Source organism: Bos indicus x Bos taurus, chromosome 10 (assembly GCF_003369695.1).
Source record: "Bos indicus x Bos taurus breed Angus x Brahman F1 hybrid chromosome 10, Bos_hybrid_MaternalHap_v2.0, whole genome shotgun sequence".
In the NCBI taxonomy this organism is placed as follows: Eukaryota; Metazoa; Chordata; class Mammalia; order Artiodactyla; family Bovidae; genus Bos; species Bos indicus x Bos taurus.
Genome location: NC_040085.1, coordinates 1,310,344 through 1,328,687, shown reverse-complemented (window position 1 = coordinate 1,328,687; position 18,344 = coordinate 1,310,344). Strand labels below are relative to the sequence as shown.

Sequence of the window (18,344 nt, the reverse complement as noted above, 5' to 3'; positions counted from 1 at the left end):
GGTTCTCTGAGATCTCACAGCAAAACTGAATCCCAAGAGGAAACTGCACTCTGGGTTCAAAAAGCTCAGCTACCGGTACATTTATCTGTATATAAGCTTTACCTCTCAACTACCTTCTGAACACAGCAAGCATGAAACACACATCACCAATTACTCAGCTACCTAAGTAGAAGAATAGACATTAGTCACACATAATTAGTTTTTCAGTCTGTTAACTCACAGAAGTGGTTCAAATGAGATGTAATTAGACATATATATATATATATATATATATTTTTTTTTTTTTACTAAAATTTAGTCTTAATGAAAGGTCTTAGGAAATTTCTCCTCATTTCTGTGGGATGCAAATCCTAGGGGGGTGGGGAGGGTAGCAGGAGACAGGCTCCCTCTAGATCGCAAGGGCAGCTCCTCTGTTTTACACGAAGCCAAGCACATACCTAGCATCGTTAAGCGCCCAATTCTGTCCATCAGGAGAGCAGACACGATGTTCCCTGGCAACACTGCCAGTGTCCCCAGGAAGTTGACAAAATAAATCCAGTAGGCACTATAGTCATCATCAAAGGTAAACTGGCATCCTGTCTTGTTGTACAAAAATGTGCTGTTTTGAAATCTGCAGTTAATGAATTTATATGGCTCAAAATCTGCGGACACAAAGAAAGACAGTTCAGTGCATCAGGCTGGCACACCCATATGAGCAAGCTTGCCAAGAATTCAGAAAAAAACCATGGTATTGGAAGCTCCCTGAGGGTTTCAGAGCTGGCCAAGGCACAGGGTCTAGTCAAGTACCCTGGGTTACAGGGTCCCAATGCAGCTGAAGGAAGGAATCCCTTTATTGCATAAAGGAATAAATTAAGTCCAATTATTCTGATTTCTTATGGTTGGTCATTGCTAATTATACTGCTTGCTGACTCCTTTATGTTGTTACTTTGTTCTAATTATCATGTTACGTAAGGACCATCATTAGAGTACTAATAGCTTTTACACTACAATTACAAAAATAATTTGTTCTAAAATGTGCATGAATCAGCCTTACTACTGCCATTTTATAGGGCTCTGAGGCAGTGAGAAGAAAAAGGACTTCCCTTGGGTCCTTGAGGCTGAATTTGCAAGTGAAGGTTTAAATGAAAGAACCCACGGAGGAACCAGAGTTGGTCTCATTGGACAGTCACCAGCATTCACTGCTGATTTTTGTCCTGAACTTGGATCTAGCCAAAAGGCGTTGCAGATGATGGTGGGTTCTGCTGAAAGGTAACGAGGATCAAAACAGTTATCCTCGCTGATCAAAATCGGCCTAAAAAGCTGGTCTCCTGAGGTTGAATGGGTTGGAAGACAGTGAGGGACCACTGTTTAAACAAATCCTAAGAACCCTGACCCCATCCTCACTTGGAGCTAGGCAGAGGTGGCTCCTGTCTGAGCATCAAGAAGCCAGGGCTGGTAACAAAGTGGCGCTGGTCCTTCTGCTGGTGTTGGGCCATTATTTTGACCTCATGGGACAGAGCGACCAATGTGTGGGGTGATAGAGCAGGGCTGTGCGATCAGACGAGCCTGGGCTCATATGTCAGCTGTGACCAGCTGAACAACTGTGGCCAAATTACTGCAGTTTTTGAAGCTTCAGCTATCGTGAAAATTAAACAGGACAGTGAGTGTCTAATAACCTGAGGTAGGAACCAGCATATAGTCAGTGTTCAGTCAATGTTTGCTTCCCTCAACTTTTTCCCTGGGATGTTTCCTAGACTCCATTAAGTGGATTGAATTAAAAGACTGTATGTGACTGAGCATGTACTGTCCATCTCTGTAGACTGTAGTTCAGGCCAGCTCACTTAAGCTAACAGCAGAGTTTGAAATCAAGACTGTCAAATGACTACAGGTTAATTCTCTGCTTTAAAAATTATTCACCACAGGATTATTATTATTATTATTTTTTGCCAACTTTGAGCTCAGCCTGTTCCATCTGCATTAAATACGACAAAAACAGTCACTACAAGCTCAGCTTTGATCCAACCTGATGGAGGGAGTTTGTTCATTTATACTTTAACATTCACTTCCCCCATAAGCGTCTGCCCACACCTATCACCAAATAGGTATCACGTCTCTGCCAAGAGCCAGGGCTGTGAAGAGGACCCAGGCAGGGTTAAGTGGCACACCTACCTGTTTTGTTAAAAACGGTTTCAATAAATGTGCAGTTCTTGAAGTAGGTGTTGACTGAAGTCACATCCTCAAAGGTGCAGGACTTAAAAACTGAATTTTCGAAAGTTATGGATTTGAACCTGATCCCTGCAAATCTGTCCAACACACACAAAAAATTCATGTCAATGATTGTGTCTATCAGGGTACAAAGTTAAGTCAAACAGATTTAGAGATGTGATGTTCCCCTACGGGCTGTGCTAAATCGCTTCAGTCATGTCTGACTCTGCGACACGATGGTCTTTAGCCCACCAGGCTCCTCTGTCCATGGGGCTCTCCAGGAAAGAATACTGAAGAGGGTTACCTGAGGTTCCACTATGGACTCTCTTAATTAAAAAGGACAGTGGCTTCTGGGTTTTCTACACTCTTAGCTCTCCCCCCTCTTCCTCATGGAGCCTGTCCTTTTGACTATCTCATTGCTCCCAATATTATTTTCCACCAGAAAAAGAGATGGCATCCAAAATAACTTCATGTAGGCTTCAGCAATGTTGGTAAAAGGGTGTTTGTGGGGTATACAGTTGAAGGCATTGAGCTTGGAGATTACCTGTGGCTACCGATTCTTTGTTTTTTAATCCTATCCTCCCTCTTGCTCCTTCACATATGCCTTTATTTGAAAATTCTCTATTTGGGGTTAACAGCTGTAACTTGAGCATGTGTTCCCATGCTTACTTTTATTTCCAAAGCTGATAACCTGAAGACTCTTTATTCTAGTGTAGGGACTTCCAATTATCTTAAAGAGAGGATGGGAGAATCACTTATGTGACGAATGATTATCTCAAGGGTCAAGAAACTTATTGCTCACAGTCATTTCCAAGAATATTTTTCTTCTCAGTGCCAAGAGGTGTTCCTCAAACCAAGCTGAATGACCATAGCTCAGCCTATTTTTGGAAATGGTAGAATGATGAAACTTGCTCTGATTCATTTTGGGTGATGCAAGAGGGAAGGTGGAGATGATAATAGTCACAATCATTCTGACATCTTAGAAGAGTTTATGGTTCAGATATTAAGTGTTGATAAAGACCCTTGGGAGACATGTATACATATCTATCAATGTGTCTTGGTAATGTATTAAGAGACTGTGAATGTATCCTTCACCAGTCATTGAGAGGAAAATGCTTATTCAACTGGGGAAGAAGTTAATACACCATATACCAGTGTTGTTAGGGCAGAAAGGGACCAATCCTCTTAGGCAAGGAAGATGACTTAAAAGTAATTTACTATTGAGATTTTAAAAATTATCCTCACTCTAATGCCAGACTGCATTTGTCAGCTCAGAATGCGCTAAGTGCCTACGAGACCAACCTCCATAAAACATTCACCCCCTACTCTAGGAGTTCAGAGGAAGATCGCCTAAGCCATAAATCTATCTACAGAAGGAGGGTAAATCATGGCACATTTTAAGAAGATCACTAATTTTCTGAAGTGAAACTGCATTTGGAAAGGGGAAACAATTTTTCCTCCCCCCAGGGGATGCTATCTGCATAGAACACACATGGAGAACAATTCAAAATGTTCAAAAAGGAAAAAGTAAGTCTTTGCCCTCCCATCCTCAAGCTACCCAGTTCTTTTTCCCAGAGAGGACCACTATTGTCATTTGCTCGTATGCTCTTCAGGGAGCGCTCTGCAGACACTACTCTACACTTTGCTTTGTTCTCCTCAGAGTCTACTTCAGAGGCCACTCCTTATCAGTACACGAAGAATTGCCATTTTAGAAGGCTGAACAGGAAAACTATTTTTAAAAACTGAGTTAGTTAGTGGTATTTCAAATTTCCATGAAAGACAAAAAAACTTTTTTCTATCACCTTCTAAAATAAACTTATGGGCTTTACAAGGATTTTAATGTTATTAAAATTATTAATCATTACATTGCCAAAGTAAAGAATTTCTCCATGATTGACCATATTGGAGACCATATGACCATACTGTCATATTTTTTTTTAAATATGACATACTAGAAATTTCTAATGGGATTACAATAATTTTTAAATAATGAAGTCAATTTTCAACCTAGAATTCTAGAGCACTTGACTCCAAGATTTCTGTAGAAAAACAAGTACAGATTCAAGTCAGTATTTTGGGAGGGAGAGTAAAGGTGATCCTCTGTGGATCAGGCCTCCCAGTGAATTGCCAATCCATATAGCTACCTCCTAGTTGGTAACTCTCCTTTTCATTACACAAACCATAAGCATCCCACAGAATTAATTTTCATCTTTCCAAACTGGTTTTTGCCCAGAGAAACTTTTATCAATTATGTTTGATTTTTACTTTGATCTCTTTTTAAATTGGGAGGATTTCCTAAGAATGATGTAAACCAACAGAAAGTCATACCAGCAACCATTTGCTCAGATAAATAATGGGTAGAAACAAGGGCCTTGTCTGTCCTTTTCCATCTCCAAAAAAATAAACCAGACCATTTCTTGAATCAGTTCTTCCTCCTCATCACGAGGAGTTCCACACTCCATACTCAAAAATGTCCTTTGCTAACTTATCTTCTATTTTTAAAGCCCTTAACTTTGGAAAATCATTCCAATTCTTTAACTGAAACTTTCTCTGATACAACTTAACCCCAATTCTTGAACCAGCATAGTGGAGAAGGGAGGAATTCTGAAGAGTAGCAGCCCCCTTTTCCAGAGACAAAGAACAGGCGTGAAATTACATGTCAGATTTCCTCTTTGAGTTAAATAACACTATAACCTGTTTTCTCATAATCCTTACTCTTCCCTTCCATAACTTATTTTGCTCGCTTTCCAGGGCCTCTCTGAATTTTGTTTTCATACCAGTCAATTTCACTCCTTTACAAATGGGAAGTAGCTCAGTTTAAGAAGTAATTTAAGTGAATTCACTGATATACGTGTATCTTTTCTTTAAAGGGCATTTGGAAGCATTTGAATTCAGTCTGAAAATGACTACATGTACAAACTGAAAAAAAATTGTGCATACGCATATTTTAGTGTTATGAAGGCAAATAAGAAATACATTTTTAAGATGAGGTAGGATTAAATGATTTAAAAGTTTCTGGACCTGCCATTGTCACATTCCATTCCGGTAATAATCTGATTTGCCATTGTAAAGTTAATAGTTGCATTTGAAAATTTCACTTTTGGTTCATCTACATTTTTCAACACATTCGACTGCAGATGTTTAATGACATCGGGGAACCAAACAGATAATCCGTAGTACCTGCAAAGACAAAGAAATGTGAGTTTGTAAAGGTGTTTGCTTTCAAGGGTTTTGATCATCTTTACTATCATTATTCTGAATTCTTTTTCAGGTAGTTTGTCTATTTTCCTCTTCATTTTTTTTTTTTTGGACTTCTGTGTTTCTAGTTTGTTCCTTCATTTGTGTAGTATTTCTCTGTCTTTTCATTATTATTATTATTATTTAACTTATTGTGTTTGAGGTCTCCTTTTCCCAGCCTTCAAGGTTGAATTCTTTCTTCCTTTTGGTTTGTGCTCTCCTAAGATTGGTCCAGTGGTTTGTGTAAGCTTCGTATTGGGTGAGATTTGTGCTGGGTTTTTTTCATTTGTTTGTTTTTCCTCTGATGGGCAAGGCCGAGTGAGGTGGTAATCCTGTCTGCTGATGATTGGGTTTATATTTTTGCTTTGTTTGTTGTTTAGATGAGGCATCCTGCACAGGATGCCTCTGTTGGTTGGGTGATGCCTGGTCTTGTATCTAAATGGTTTCCTTTGTGTGAGTTCTCACTGTTTGATACTCCCTAGAGTCTAGAGTCTTGGAGTCAATGCTCCCACTCCAAAGGCTCAGAGCTTGATCCTTTTTAAAGAATGATCACATTTCAGGATTCCATATCACAGAGAAACCATCTTTTCCCGTCACTTCACCTGGAGCTGCTGCCGGAGCTGTGGCCATGGCCGTCACCTGGAGACCCAGTGGGTGCATGCTATAAAGGTGTCTCTAAAGGTGCCGGCACTCTAGTGGCCATGACCATCTCCCTGCTATTTTCAGAGAGGTAGTGGTTCCTGGAGAAGCACTGCTAATTAGGACTGTGCCCCACTCCCCCTACCCCCACCCCCGTCCCTTAGCATTATGGGTCATCAAATAGGAATCTCATTGGCCCTTCCTCATCACAGGTCTGCAAGAATCAAGCTAGAGGGATGGCCTGGGTTTCCCTGGAGAATCTCAGGTCCTGAGTCTCTCCTTGGGAAAGAGACATGTGTAAGAATTCTATCCTACACAGGCATATCCTGGCCCAGAGGTTTCTCCTCATCCCCTCAGGCTGCACTGAAGAATCCTATCTCCTAGTCTCTAGCTACAAACTCCTGGGGTCCCCAAACTGTGAGGGCCCTTAGAGAATGACCTCTTTATTAACGGATGATTTTTCTTGGTTCCTTCACTACTGTGGTCCTGTTAGCCTGGGGGCAGAGCCCATGCCCTCAAGGTTCAAGGCTGGGAAAAAGGCCATTTAAGTATTTATTGGAAAAGCCAGGTTATTGCCCACTTTCTACCTCTCGCTGGTAGTATGTTATTCTAACAGGTTACAGCTAAGCCACGCTGCCATGATCTTCAAAGCAGTAGCCACTAACCACAGGTATGAGCAGTTAAATGTGACCAGTCCAGATGAGACATATGTATGGGAAAAATGTAAAATTAGGTCATTAATCGTATTGATTAAATGTCAAGAAATGATAACATTTTGGACAAAACAAGTAAAATAAGATATATTATTAAAGTTTGTTTCACCAGTTTCCTTTTCCTTTTTTTCCACCCCTTTTTAAATGTGACCGCCAGGACATTTAAAATGATGCACGTGGCTGATGTTATATCTTCACTGGACAATGCGGCTCTAAACTGGTGCTTCCCACCCAAAGCAGGGTCTCTGGACCAGCACCATCAGAATCACCTGGGAACTTGTTAGAAATGCAGACCCTCGGGCCTCATCCAGACCTGCTGAATCAGAAACTGTGGGGTGGAGTCCTCCAAGGAACTCTTCTGATACTCAAGTTTGAGAACCACTGCTCTGATTTATCCCCAGTTACACTGAGCTACACAGCGGAAGAAGTGGTTATGAGAATCACTTGTGCATATAGACAAGCTAGGTTTAGAATCCTGGCCTTGCCACTTACCAGCCATGGGATCTTGGGCAAGTTATCAAAGCATCAGTTACCTGCCATCTCTAATATCAGAATGATGAGAGTAACCACCTCCCCGGGTAACTGCTTGGATTAAATGAAATGCAAAATACCCAGCACATAGCGAGTGCTCAAAAGGCTAAGTCGTTTTTATCATCAGCATTGTCAACAGGATTCCTGAACCATCTCTGCCTCAGGATTCCATAGATTCCAGCCTCTTGTCTTCACATATCATGAAATAATTACTGCAGGGGTATGAGTGGTGGCCACTGAATATGAAATGACTCTGGAGGCAGCAACTCTGCAGGGCTCTCTATTTGTATCCAGAGGATGTAAATCTTCAAAAATGTCAACAATGAGGGAAGCATGACACCCTGGAACATTCATCATCAATAACATGGAGGAGTTTCTGCTACGTTCCATTTCTTCAGCCAGTGTTTACTGGATAGCCACTGAATGCTACACATTGTGTGAAGTTTCAGGGACTTTATAAGGAAATTATAAAGCTTAAAATGTGGTCAATAACAGGTAAGTAAACAAAAGAAATCATAGATATTATCCTGTAACTCTTCATATTTCAAGAGCAAGACATTTGTTCTGCTTTTTCTTTGGATCTAGCCAGTGTTTAGCATATAGTAGAAACTTGCATGCGTCCATGCTAAGTCGCTTCAGTTGTGTCCACTCTCTGCGACCCTATGGAGTGTAGCCTGCCAGGCTCCTCTGTCTGTGGGATTCTCTAGACAAGAATACTGGGGTGGGTTGCCATTTTCCCCTCCAGGGAATCTTCCTGACCCAGGGACTGAACTTGCATCTCCTTGACTTCTGCATTCAGTTCAGTTCAGTTGCTCAGTCTTGTCCGACTCTTTGCCACCCCATGGACTGTGGCATGCCAGGCTTCCCTGTCCATCACCAACTCCCAGAGCCTACTCAAACTCATGTCCATCGAGTTGATGATGCCATCCAACCATCTCATCCTCTGTCGTCCCCTTCTCCTCCCGCCTTCAGTCTTTCCCAGCATCAGGGTCTTATCCAATAAGTCAGTTCTTCTCAGCAGGTGGCCAAAGTATTGGAGTTTCAGCTTCAACATCAGTCCTTCCAGTGAATATTCAGGTCTGATTTCCTTTAGGATTGACTGGTTTGATCTGCTTATGGTCCAAGAGACTCTCAAGAGATTTCTCCAACAAGTTCAAAAGCATCAATTCTTCGGTGCTCAGCTTTCTTTATAGTCCAACTCTTGCATCCATACATGACTACTAGAAAAACCATCTAATAAAATAGCGTTGACTAGATGGACCTTTGTTGGTAAAGTAATGTCTCTGCTTTTTAATATTCTGTCTAGGTTTGTCATAGCTTTTCTTCCAAGGAGCAAGTGCCTTTTAATTTCATGGCTGCAGTCACCATCTGCAGTGATTTTGGATAAATCAAGCCTCAATAAAGTCTCTCACTTTTCCATTGTTTCCCCATCTATTTGCCATGAAGTGGTGGGACTGGATGCCATGATCTTAAGTTTTTTGAATGTTGAGTTTTAAGTCAACTTTTTCACTCTTCTATTTCATTTTCATCAAAAGGGTCTTTAGTTCTTCACTTTCTGCCATAAGGTAGTGTCATCTGCATATCTGAGGTTATTGATATTTCTCCCGGCAATCTTGATTCCAGCTTGTGCTTCATCCAGCATGGCATTTCGCATGATATACTCTGCATATAAGTTAAATAAGCAGGGTGACAATATACAGCCTTGACGTACTCGTTTCCCAATTTGGAACCAGTCTGTTGTTCCATGTCCAGTTCTAACTATTGCTTCTTGACCTGCATACAGATTTCTCAAGAGGCAGATCAGGTGGTCTGGTATTCCCATCTCTTTCAGAATTTTCCACAGTTTGTTGTGATCCACACAGTCAAAGGCTCTGGCATCGTCAGTAAAGCAGAAGTAGATATTTTTCTAGAACTCTCTTGCTTTTTAGATGATCCAAAGGATGTTGGCAATTTGATCTCTGGTTCCTCTGCCTTTTCTAAAACCAGCTTGAACATCTGGAAGTTCACAGTTCACATACTGTGGGAGCCTGGCTTGGAGAATTTTGAGCATTTCTTTGCTAGCATGTGAGATAAGTACAATTGTGTTGTAGTTTGAACATTCTTTGGCATTGCCTTTCTTTGGGATTGGAATGAAAACTGATCTTTTTCAGTACTGTGGTCACTGTTGAATTTTCCAGATTTGCTGGCACATTGACTGCAGCACTTTCACAGCATCATCTTTGAGGATTTGAAAGAGCTCCACTGGAATTCCATCACCTCCACTAGCTTTGTTCGTAGTGATGCTTCCTAAGGCCCACTTGACTTCACATTCCAGGATGTCTGGCTCTAGGTCAGTGATCTCACCATCGTGGTTATCCGGGTCATGAGGATCTTTTTTGCATAGTTTTTCTGTATATTCTTGCCACCTCTTCTTAATATCTTCTGCTTCTGATAGGTCTATATCATTTCTGTCCTTTATTGTGTCCATCTTTGCATGAAATATTCTCTTGGTATATCTAATTTTCTTGAAGAGATCTCTAGTCTTTTCCATTCTATTGTTTTCCTCTATTTCTTTGCACTGATCACTGAAGAAGTCTTTTCTTATCTCTCCTTGCTATTCTTTGGAACTCTGCATTTAAATTTGTCCCCCACATTGGCAGGATGATTCTTTAGCACTGAGCCCCCTGGGAAGCCCTGACAACTATTTATTGAGCACTTATTTTGTCCCAGGACCATATATCAGTGAGCAAAACAGTTTAAAATCTCTGTTCTCACAGAGCTTCCAGAGGAGGAAGACACAGCTTTCTTTATTCCTACAGAATTAAAAAGCTTTTTGTCTATTAGAAGATGATAGAAGGCACAATGGGGAATAATAAAGCTGAGAAGGGGACAGGGAATCTGAAGGGGGACTGGGAAGCTGCAGTTTTAAAAAGGTATTTGGGGAAGTATCACTGTGAAGGTGGCATAGGAGGAAAGCCTCAAAGGAGGAGAGAAATGAGCTGGTCCATGTCTGAGGGCAGGGCACAGACCCGAGATGGGACATGTTCAAGAAAGTTCTGGCACATTGGAGGAAGAACAAAGAGGCCAGCGGGGATGGAGCTCCGCCAATGAGGAGAGAGTGGAGAAATTATGCGAGCAAATCATCCTTGGTCTTATTGAACTTTCCAAACACTGTTGGTTTTGCCATCCCAGCTTTATGACAACATACAGAAAATGATTGCTTGATAAAAACTCTGTTAGCAAATCTAAAATGAAAAAAAAATATCCTAGAGTTAATAGCATCACACAGTATAAGAGAAGGAAGCAGCAAGTTTGGGAGTTATAGTATGGAAATTTAAAGATTTTGTTCGCCAAAAATGTAAGGACCACTTACCCAAAGGATAGCGTGAACCACACAATCGTGAGTTTTATGGTATTTTCCCTGACTGGGTAGGTGAAACATCTCATAAAAGTCAACCAAATCTGTAAAATATCAGAGAGTTAGTTTTCTTATGCCAGTCCCTAGGCAACTCTACTTCCCAACCCCCTCTGACAAATTATAAAATTGTTGCCTCTTCTTTGGGCTGGATTCATTTGGACTTAAAGTGTAAAAGCTAAGGGCTGCTGCTGCTGCTGCTAAGTCGCTTCAATCGTGTCCGACTCTGTGCGACCCCATAGACTGCAGCCCACCAGGCTCCCCCATCCATGGGATTTTCCAGGCAAGAATACTGAAGTGGAGTGCCATCGCCTTCTCCAAAGCTAAAGGCTACAGGACACCAAATGCTGGAATTTGTATTTATCAGCTTCCAACAGACAAAGTAACTCGAGATGTTGGTGTACCCATCACTGGTAGGACTCCTTGTTTAACACCTGCCCTCCCCCCAAAAAGCAACATCTTGGCTACCCCGCTGATCTCAAGGGAATCCCATTACCTGGTCCCACACCAGGAGTCAGGTGCCCTGGGCAGGAGGGGGAAGAGCCCCACTCACGGGGTGGATTCTGCCAACCCTGTTTCTGACTAACCTCCAGCGACAAGCGAGCCCGCGAGTCAGAGGGGCTTGATACTTACTCCATACAGTTCTGTGCGGATGCGAACGGAGCACCTCCTGAACCATGTTCCTGTGTCGCTCTCAATTTCAATCAGTTCATCTATCTGTCTTGGGGTTTTGATTCTGTTTACCTGTAAGGAGCAACAGAGGGCAAAGTGCTGAGTTTTCGTCTCTGAAGTTGTAGCGTTTAGGCTTACAATTTGTTTTTAAAAGGAGTGAAAGCTGACGCCAACCAAAAGGAAGCAGGTGTTTGATACATAAGCAGGTATCCATAAATAGGAGACCACTGGTGTCAGTATACAGGCACCTAAGAGAACAGAATAAAGAATGAATGAGAGGGTGAATACCATAAAGAAGAGGGGGAAGAGTAAGTAGTAATGGAATTAAATGAAACGAAAAGCCCTTCTCTGAGTCACGACTCAAAAGGCACACATTGGGAGGTGGGGGAGGGAAGGATTCAGAGTTTGGGATTAGCAAACTATGACAAAGAGAAGGGATAAACAACAAAGTCCTACTGTACGGCACAGGGAACTGTATCTTGTGAAAAACCATAATGGAAAAGAACACGATAAAGAATGCATATACATGTAATGAATCCCTTTGCTGTACAGTAGAAATTAACAACATTGTAAATCAACTCCATTCCAATAAAATAAACTTTAAAAAAAAGGCACACACTAGCAGATAAAACTCCAGATAGAGTCACTTGTGGATTAAGAACTACTTTGCTTAGACAAAAGTGACTGAACACACTTTTCTTTGGAACCTACTTACTTGATGAATTTGGCTCCTAAACAGAGTTCTTAGAGCTTTCCCATGTAACTTCCATTCTTGACCCTTTCTTCCTTCTCTCACAGCCAAATAGTGTGTGTTCAGTCATGTCTGACTCTTTGCAACCCCATGAACTGTAGCCTGCCAGGCTCCTCTGTCCATAGGATTTCCCAGGCAAGAATACCGAAGTGGGCTGCCATTTCCTCCTCCAGGAGATCTTCCTGGCCCAGAGATCAAGCCCATGTCTCCTGCGTTAGCAGGCAGATTCTTTATCCCTAGCATCGCCTGGGAAGCCCAAGCCCACAGTGACTAGTCAGCAAATACCCACAGGCGACCTGAAGGTGAAGTCCAATGACTGAGTTTAAGTTGCAAGCACCAAGACTGACTCTTCAGTGACAGAAGGGGAACAAATGATGGAGGTATAGCCTGTATCCATGACTTAAGCTAGCCTCCTTCTCCTAAGGAAAAGAGCCAAGAGTCAGGAGAAGCAATACCTTCAGCACACAGAATGAAGCCTGAAAAGAGGTGGGGTTGGAGGGGGAAGGGAAGCGTTTTTCCTTTGTGGACCTATCCCATCTTCCCTTGTTAGTCATAATCTACCTGCTTTTGACAAAGCTGAGAGAGGACAGAAACGTGCACACACGCTATCCCTGCCAGGGATAACTTCTGAATAGATCTTTCTGGAGAGACTGCCAACATCTGAAGCAGTACTTCTACTGCACAAAACCAGGTACCAAGACTGGCTTTTGACAGAGGTGATTTGAGGACCCTCGGTATCTTTCAAATTATACCAGGTGGGCAGTAGCCTGTCCCTGACTATATAAAGAAAGATGTCTGTATTTAGTGACGATGATGTCTGAGTTAAAAGCAGGATTGCAAATAGGGTCAGCTACAAGCCATTCATTATTTTGTGACACTTTAGAGTTTTGTTTTCTTTTTAAATCACACGGGTATTCCTTTTTTTTTTTTTTTTTTTTAAGATAGCATCACTGACTCAATGGACATGAACTTGAGCAGGTCCCAGGAGATAGCGGAGGACATGGAAGCCTGGCATGTGGCAGTCCATGGGGTCGCAAAGAGTCAGACATGACTTAGTGACTGAACAACAAATTCTTGGACATGACTTAGTGACTGAACAACAAATTCTTTTTTTGTCCTGAATGAAAGATTCATTGAATTCTATCATGTTTTACAATTTTCAAAAATTCCACACAAATGATTTCATATGATCCCATAATAATTTGTTTTTTTTCTCCTGCGCCTTCACTGCCCCTCTCCTCTCCCCGCTTCCCCCTACTGCTAACACTAGTTTGTTCTGAATGCCTGTGAGCCCACTTCTGTGTTGTTACATTCACTAGGTTGCTGTGTTTTTTAGATTCCACATAGAAGTGGTACACAGTATTTGTCTTTCTCTGTCTGAATTATTTCATTTAGCACAATGCCCTCCAAGTTCACCCATATTGCTGTAAATGGCAAAATTTTATTCTTTTTTATGGCCGAGTAATATTCTACTGTTTATGATATCATCTTCTTTATCCATTCATCTGCTAATGGACACCTAGACTGCTTCTGTATCTTGGCTATCATAAATAATGGTGTGAACAATGGGTTGCATGGGTTCATGTATCTTTTCAAATTAACGTTTTTGAGTTTTTTGGGGGATGTATACCCAGGGGCGGGATTGTTAGGTCATATGCTGGTTCTATTTTCAGTTTTTTGAGGAATCTCCCTACTGTTTCCCACTGTGTCTTCACCAATTTACTCTTCTCACCAACAATGTACAAAGGGTCCCTTTTCTCCACATTCTCACCAACATTTGTTATTTGTGTTTTTTTTGACGAAGGCCATTCTGACTCAATATATTCCTTTTGAGAGGCTTCTTCTCCACTCATTAATGTTTGTTTGTTTGTACATTCTTTCATCGGCATCCATGGGAGCCAGGACTGGTATAGACCCTGGAGATGCAATCATAAAGCATCGTGCTCTCTAAGCAATTACCATAAAAATTAGAAAGTATCCCAGTGGCAATCTACATCAGATGGGAGAGACATACTGTACAGAACACCCAAGCTGACCTGGGAGTGAGAAAGAAGACTTGATGGACTGTGGAATTTGAGCTGGAGCTTATGGAGAAGTATGTCATTTGCCATGTGTTATCAATGATTTGAAGGGCATTCCAAGTGGGAGGAATACCACATGCAAACATCCAGAGGTGTAAGAGAAAAGACTGTATTGGAAACTACAATGAATCTTTGTGATTCCTGAAGAATGGTGCAAGGGCAGAGGGCAGTGAGTAGGGAGGAATGAACCAAATGAGCAGCAATAAGGGTAGAAAGTAAGAGACAATGATGAGAGATATTTAGGATGGAGAATAATAAGACATACTGGATTTTTTGGACATAATAGAGATAAAGGAAAGAAAGAAATAGGATAGTTTTCAGGGGTCTAGTTTTGGTGGTGCTGGTGGCACTTGCTGATAAGTCTTTGGACAAAGAAGAGATTTGGAGACTCTTCAGGTGCGAAGTTCAGATTTAGAAATTCAGAATTTGAAGGGCCTCTAGTACACAGGAGTATGGCCACAAAGCCCTTCAACATGTATGTCTGGAGCTCAGTTTGTCCATTTGGAGAAAAAGATCTGGGAAGTAGCTGAGATCAGCTAAGGAGAATGTGAATGAACTTAAAAGAGGAGTTTGCTGCAAACAATGTCCTGAAAAACAGTATTCAAATTAGGTACACAGGAAGAAGACCTTTGAGGAAGGCATGTGAATTCGCCGTGTTGTAGATATAATAAGAAAAAGATCAAATGTGTCATGGCAGAATCCTGTAATGACCTTGGAAGTCACATATAAATGATTGAAATGACCCATTCTTTTAGAGTGGTCAAATCTTATTCCCACCTAATCTTTATACAGTCATATTAATGTGGATGATCATGAATGAACTTGGTAACTCAGACTTTCTGGAAGAAAAAGCAGGTTAGCAGGACAATGAGGTTCTACAGAGACACCTTCTCAGAAATCTTGGGTAGAGGGTTTATTCTCAACCGGCTGAGAAGAGTTAGGTGACATTGAGTATCTACATGACACCTCAAGATTCCTTTTGCCGTATGATCCTTGAATTTACTCTTTCTCTGTAGTGCATCTACTCAAAAGAAGGGTTCACTCAAAGGATTCCAGGTCCTCAATGGTGGACATCCATTATTTACCTTTGTTCCTCCATTACACTGCAGAAAACATTTATATTAATTAAGAATCTGTGATCATTTAGACAGAGGCCAGACTGAATTATACCTTCATATTACAAAAAATCTGTTTCATATTAAAAATGTAACAAGTCAATAAGTGTCAAGGGATTGTTTAATCAGGAACTATTTCACTTATTTTAAGAACTATAACTGATACTGTTTATAAGACATTGAATATTTTGCTTATATCACCTTTAAACCTAACTTAGACATTTGGCGTAATTACATGTTGCCTACATCAAAGGATTTAAAAACCACTCTTTTTTATTTTGGTGGAGGTTCTGAGAAAAAAAATACTGTTCTTTCCAAAAAATACTATGCGTTCAATTTTTTATTAGTTTAGATGAGTTTTCCCATTGAGAATACATTTTGTAACTGGAGGATGGAAGACCATTCCATGCAGAGGTAAAAGCACGTACAACAGCCATGCAGCAGGTAAAACAGCAAGTATGAGATACTGAGAAACGAGTGGTTGGTGCAGCCAGAGGGGAATTTACGACCAGGCCTTTTCTGAAAAGGTTTCTCGGCCTTTGGCATAGAGGATTCACTGAGAAGCAGTACTCACCGTGAAGACCTTCTCAGGCTGACCCCGTGCTCTCATGTTTGTGTCGTGAATTAACTTCAGAATCATCCAGGCTTCATCGTGTTTTCCAATCTAAGAGATATGAGTAGACAGTGAATGGCCAGGAGGTGAAACACACATGCTCCCCGATTTTCCGATCACCATGTGATATTGTCAGATCCCATTGGGTGCAACAGTGCAAACGGTTTAGGTCCATCCCATTGGAAACACAGACTACCTGGATGCCCTGAGTGCAGCAGCAGCTCAAGGAATAGTGTTTCCTTTATAAAACAATAAGGCGCATTTTCTTCAACGAGGGAAACCACTTGCTTGAGGAGGAACATTAGCGCTTTCAGGCCATGAGGCAGCCTTTTCGCCTGCTGGTTGTTGAAAGTATGTCTCCATGAAACCAAACCCTCCATAGTTCTGTAGTAGGAAGGAAAAATGTACCTCCTGAAGAGGCAAACATACTCTCCTAGGGTTAAAAGGAACTTGTTTCAATGTCTCTGACTTCCTTGAGTATTTGTAATGACGAACGTTACCTCCAGCAAGAACCGTGGGCTTTCGGGCATGAACGTGAGGGCCACCACCGAGGAGGCACAGGGGAGCGCGCAGACGATGACAAACACACGCCAACTGTGGAACTGGTAGGCTGACCCCATGCTGAAGCTCCACCCTGGGGAAGGAAGACGGGAGGGGTGAGGGGGAGCGAGGACCCCACGCCACTGCGAGCGTCCACACCTGGAAGCTGGAATGGTCAACTCTTACCACGTCCAGAAGAGTGAGCTGATCTGGGCATTAGCCACAGTGACCAGCTCATCTTGAAGATGGCCAATAACAGTGCTGAGAAGAAAGGCTTGCAAACAAAGCGGGCTGGGGCTAGGGATGGAGGTGCAAGTATATTTCTGGACAAACTGCAAAGACCAAGGTCAGTGAATTTGGGACAGTGCTTTCTCCAGCAGACTCCCGGGCTGGGTATCCCCTGTCTGCTCCTTCAGATCACTCTGGACCCTTGTCTCTGCTGTAAGCCAGGAACCGGCCCTCGGTGGGCCACACCAACTGGCTGCCTTGTCCATTGGCTCCCAGCTGGGCTGGATGAAGGAAGCACTGGCAGGAGAACAGAGCGTGGGATCAGGGTTCACGGTATTTATTCCCCTTCCCTCCCTTCTCCCCTACCCCTGGTCGCATGGAGGTTTGACAGTGGGTGTGCTCATCCCTGGGAACCTTCTCATGGGACCACATCTCTTGTCAGGTTCTGGCAATCCCACTCTCCTCCTGACCTCTGAGGCGCAAGTGAGTACAGGAGGCCCTTCCGCTATGAGCTCCAAGGTGCTGTATTATTTTGTGTGTGTTTCTCTTAACTGCTCCTGCACAGCTCTTTGCAGTGACTCCTGCTGAGGGTGTCACTGCTTTCCTGCCAGCATGCTGACCAGCACAAAGATTAAGAACTGGCATTTGCCAGCTTCCACACACATATTCCATACACTAGATTAAGAGAATTTTAAATTACTAGCTTCTTATTATAATATAATGTAAACAAGCAAATGGGATACCAACAGAAATCTCTTCAAGAACTAAAAGAAAACCAATATTCGAATGAATATAAGATGGTTGAAAGCAACATTCCACCATGATTATAAAGGAGAAATAATGAAGCATATCAAATCTAACTGAAAACAGAGATTTATGGTGGCAGAGATGAATTATGGTGAGGCAAAATTCTAATTTTTGCAATGCTTGGTATTTAGAAGGCTGCTGTGAGCAAAAGTCAGAGAGTCTACATTCCATCCCCTGGAGAGCAGTGTAATTATTCACTGTTTGCCCAGGGGCCAAGAGAGATTCTGAAGGTGACATGAGCTCCTCAAGGCCAGGCAGCTGAAGTTATATACCAGAACCTTCTCCACTGGGGTTTGAGGTGGAATCTTATACCACACATGTCCTCATGCCTGTGCTCGCTCTTAGACATGGAATTTGTTGATAAATGATGTAAACACCAATGACATGTGACATCAGCCTTAGATTCATGAGCATTTTCTGGGAATTTAATACATGAGGACTCTGTGGACTGCTATATTAACTACATCGTAAACTATGGGAGGGGATGTCTACTCTCAATGTTTTCTGTAGCAGAAGTTCAAACGTCTCAAATATCCAAAATACAGAGGAAATTCTATGATGGAACTAAGAAAACATACCATGTTCACTTCACATTGGATCTGAGAGCTTCATACAAAGGAATTCTTTTTCAAAAGGGCTGGAGTCACAGAAACGGGTCCCCGTGTGTCTCTGAGCTCACCTGCTGCTGGCTCCCTCGCTCCCTTGGTCCATCTCACCAACATGCTGCCAGCTCTCTGAAGGCACAAAGCTGAGGTCTATTTTAAGGCCTTTGCCTTACTTCCCAGGAAGCCCAGCCTTGCATTGAAAGGATGGTGGCTGTACGTCAGCCAGCCTTTCTG

General features: G+C 42.1%; 1 protein-coding gene across 1 annotated transcript in view; it reads right to left on the bottom strand.

The window, feature by feature from the left end:
- Positions 1 to 18,344, bottom strand: part of SV2C (synaptic vesicle glycoprotein 2C) — a 216,828-nt gene that overhangs the window by 18,606 nt on the left and 179,878 nt on the right. The window contains exons 5-11 of the mRNA XM_027552910.1: positions 16,431 to 16,564; positions 15,892 to 15,981; positions 11,332 to 11,442; positions 10,657 to 10,745; positions 5,206 to 5,364; positions 2,149 to 2,282; positions 438 to 641 (exon numbers count right to left, since the gene is read on the bottom strand). Coding sequence (XP_027408711.1) covers positions 438 to 641; positions 2,149 to 2,282; positions 5,206 to 5,364; positions 10,657 to 10,745; positions 11,332 to 11,442; positions 15,892 to 15,981; positions 16,431 to 16,564 — 921 coding nt within the window. The remainder of the gene's footprint in view (positions 1 to 437; positions 642 to 2,148; positions 2,283 to 5,205; positions 5,365 to 10,656; positions 10,746 to 11,331; positions 11,443 to 15,891; positions 15,982 to 16,430; positions 16,565 to 18,344) is intronic.